We start from the raw sequence: 3,809 nt of genomic DNA on the forward strand, positions 1-3,809 counted from the left end.
TTTCTTTGCTCTTGAACCTATCCATTTGGCCTTAATTTTAGTTATGTATTTTTTCAATTTTAAAATTTCTGCTGGGTTCTGTTCTATGCTGAGTTGTGTTCCCCCCAAAAGGTATGTTGCAATCTTAACCCCCTGTATCTCAGAATGTGACCTTATGTGGAAATTGGATCTTTTTTAACCAGTTAAAATGGTTAAATTAGGCTGGTGACCCCAATATGAATGGTATCCTTACAAAACCAGGAAATTTGGGCACAGACAGACTTGCACAGAGGGAAGTTTATGTGAGGAAACAGGGAAAACAGCACGTGAAGACAGAGGCAGAGATTGGATTGGCAGAGGTCAGCTGCAAGCCAAGGAACACCAACCACTGCCAGCAGCCACCAGAAGCTAGGAGGAGGCAAGGAAGGATTCTAGCCAGAATCTCTGAGGGAGCATGTCCTTCCAACACCTTCATTTCAGGCCTCCAGCCTCCAGAACTGAGACCCAATAAATTTCTGTTGTTTCAAGGCATATAGTTTGTGGTCCTTTGTTACAGCAGCCCTAGCAAACGAATACAGGTTCCTTTTAAAATCTGCTATGTCACCTTTTAGAATTTCCAGTTCCTCACTCAAATTATTATGTTTCTGTATACGAACATGGAAAGCACACTTGTTTTACTGCACGCGTCTGATATTTACAAATTCTAAAGTTTGTGCAGCTCTGCCCCAATTGAAACTTGTTACCCCCAATTCTGGCTCATGTTGTCTTGGTTGGCGTTGCTTGCATGCTGGACCGTTTTAAAAAATATTACGTGTAGACCTTTCCTGCTCCCCTGCCATCTTGGCAGCTGCTTTTGGTTGGGGGTCATTCTGCACCTATGGCAGGAAGATGGTGGCTGTAAAAAAGTCTCTGGAATTGATCAACTCTAGGCTCCAACTTTTTATGAAAAGTGGAGAGTGAATGTGTTGTCATAGAATTAACCCCTGGTCATGAAAGAATATCCAAGACTCTACAAGAGTATCCAGAGACAACATTTATTGAAAGTTAAAAAGGGAGAGAAAGAGTTCTGTTTGGAACTGGCAGAAGTTTGCCAGGGCAGAGTCTGATGGAGACAGCTGTAGAGACAGAGGGGTAAGAGAGAGATACTGACAAACAGAGTTTAGCCAGGGCAGAGTCTGATGGGGGACAGCTGCACTGATGAGAAGGAGTGCTGGGGTTTTATATTTTTCTAAGCAGGATGTAGGGTGCTTGTCAGCTTGCATAGGGGCTGCCATTACATTTGTCTTCTCCTGGGAACTGTCCTGTTCCCATCTATGATGGATGTCGGCTTACAGGGGGTTGCTGTTACAATTGGGAACCATTCTGTTCCCATCCATTATTGGGTGTTTGTTAGTGTGCAGGGTGTTAGTGTGCAGGAGGTTGCTGTTGTGATTGAGAAGTGTTCTGTTCCCACCTATGATGGATGTAAGATGCTTGTCAGCTGGCCAGGGGAGTTAAAGCCAAGAGATTAACTTTTAAGCTTGTTCCTGTTAGCCCACAAGCTCGCTCCTGTTAACTCTTTACTTGTTTCATCAGTACATGCTGGGGTACAAGCAGACTCTGAAAATGATCAGACAAGGCAAAGCAAAACTGGTCATCCTCGCCAACAACTGCCCAGCCATGAGGAAATATGGAATAGAGCACAACGCCATGTTGGCCAGGACGGGTGGCCGTCACCACAGAGGCAACAATATTGAACTGGGCACAGCGTGTGGAGAACACTACAGAGCATGTGCACTGGCTGCCGCTGATCCAGGGGATTCTGCTATCATTAGCAGCATGCAGGACAGAGTGGGGAAAAGTAAATCATGCAAATGTTTTGTTTAATAAAACTCGCCAGAGCTTGTTTAAATATATATATATATATATATATATATATATATATATATATATATATATATATATATATAAATAATAATAATAATAATAAATATTATGTGTAGGAATTATTTGCAGCCTAAAATGATGCTATGTTTTCCAGGAGAGTTGGCCTAGTTGTTTCTTGGTGCCTAAGGAGATTTTTGCCATGATGCCCCAACCGCAATTTGAGTACTGAGTCATCCCTTATCACCCAGAGATGGAGAAACCATAAGTGACTGTAAGTTCCTGAATGGACTATTTATTTCAGATTCACTCACGTTTCTAGAAAGCGGCATTTCAGAGTCACTGCTTAATGTGGAGGTTAGTGTACCAGGACCCCACCCTCGTTGGGCACCAGGCTTTCACCTCTTTTTCTGCTCAGTCCCTCAAGGAGCCAAAAGCTCAGGCAGAGTTCTTGCTGATCTCAGGTTTGGCAAATGCCCTCAGAGTAAAAGTGAATCCGGAGCTCTGGGCTCCCTGACCTCAACTCCCCAGGCAGTGGTCCTGCCCTAGACCTTGGCTGGACTTCCTCACTGTGTTTGCATGTTGAGGGTTTCAAGGCCATGAACTATATTTTATCAGAATTTCTCGGTTATTCTCAGTGGGAGCCTGGGTCTTGTGAATCACCTCCTGCTCCCTAGCCAGCAGTCAGGAGACCAACTACTTTCTAGGCCGAGAGGGAGCACAGTGCTGGGAGCTCCAGTTCTGAAGGGGAGGGAAGGAGAGCATTTGATCCTCATGGAGGGGGAGTAACGTCAGGGTGAGCGACAGCTCAGGGGTGGGGGGGTCACAGGCCCAAGAGAGGGTGCTGGGGACAGAGGGGAAGGGCAGTAAAGTCTCACTTGTACACTTGCTCCCACAGCACATCACGGGACCAAAGTCCATTACAGGAAGTGCTGCTCCTTTGTTGTCACTGACTTTTCCTCCTGTCCCATGGCCTCCCTCTGACTCTCCCAAAGCCACAGGATCCTTTAAAAGGACATGAACAGAATTAGGGTCACTCTGGGCAAGTTACATGCCAGGAATATGTCTGAAATCCCACACACACCCTGGTCACCTGCCAGGACCACAAGTCCCAGAGGAGGATTCAGGGTTCAGTGCTTTCCCCGCCCTCCCCTGAGTGAGGCCAACAGAGGATTCTCTCCCTCCCTGAGGTGTGATCTTGGAGGGGTGGGCTGCCCTAGTACCTGGAGCAGCAGTGTCTTGTTCCAGAACTCCAGGTGTTGAGTAGCAGGAACACACACCCTTCAGTCAAGAAGTGGCTCAAGGGCTGGTCCTGGTGGCTCAGGTGGTTGGAGCTCCATGTTCCTAACACCAAAGGCTGCCGGTTCGATTCCCACATGGGCCAGTGCCAGATGACTCAGTTGGTTGGAGCACAGGCTCTCAACCACCAGGTTGCCAGTTCGACTCCTCGAATCCCGCAAAGAATGGTGGGCTCCGCCCCCTGCAACTAAGGTTGAACATGGCACCTTGAGCTGAGCTGCCACTGAGCTCCCAGATGACACAGTTGGAGTGCATCCTCTCAACCACAAGGTTGCAGTTCGACTCCCACAAGGGGTGGTAGGCTGTGCCCCCTGCAACTAACAATGGCAACTGGACCTGGAGCTGAGCTGCGCCCTCCACAACTAAGATTGAAGGGAAAACTTGACTTGGAAAAACTCCTGGAAGTACACGTACACACTATTCCGCAATAAAGTCCTGTTCCCTTTCCCCAATAAAAATCTTTAAAAGAGAGAGAAAGAGAGAGAGACAGAGAGTGAGAGAGAGAGAGAGAGAGAGAGAGAGAGAGAGAGAGAGAGAAGTGGCTCAAGGTCTTTGCAAGACAAATCTTTCTCCAGTTGTGCTTGGCCTGCGTAGCCAACCTGCCTGTCACTTTCCAGGCTGTGGGTCCCTGTTCACAGAGAGGAACCCTCACCATCCTAGGAGACTGA

General features: G+C 47.3%; 1 protein-coding gene across 1 annotated transcript; it reads left to right on the forward strand.

Moving 5' to 3' along the window:
* The first annotated feature begins 867 nt into the window (after positions 1–867).
* LOC117018621 (60S ribosomal protein L30-like) lies at positions 868–2,391 on the forward strand. Its single transcript, XM_033099727.1, has 4 exons — positions 868–935; positions 1,373–1,454; positions 1,555–1,819; positions 2,261–2,391. The coding sequence occupies exons 1-4, from the start codon at positions 868–870 to the stop codon at positions 2,389–2,391; spliced, it is 546 nt and encodes a 181-aa protein (XP_032955618.1).
* Positions 2,392–3,809: the final 1,418 nt, after the last annotated feature.

Source organism: Rhinolophus ferrumequinum, chromosome 3 (genome assembly GCF_004115265.2).
Source record: "Rhinolophus ferrumequinum isolate MPI-CBG mRhiFer1 chromosome 3, mRhiFer1_v1.p, whole genome shotgun sequence".
NCBI lineage: Eukaryota > Metazoa > Chordata > Mammalia > Chiroptera > Rhinolophidae > Rhinolophus > Rhinolophus ferrumequinum.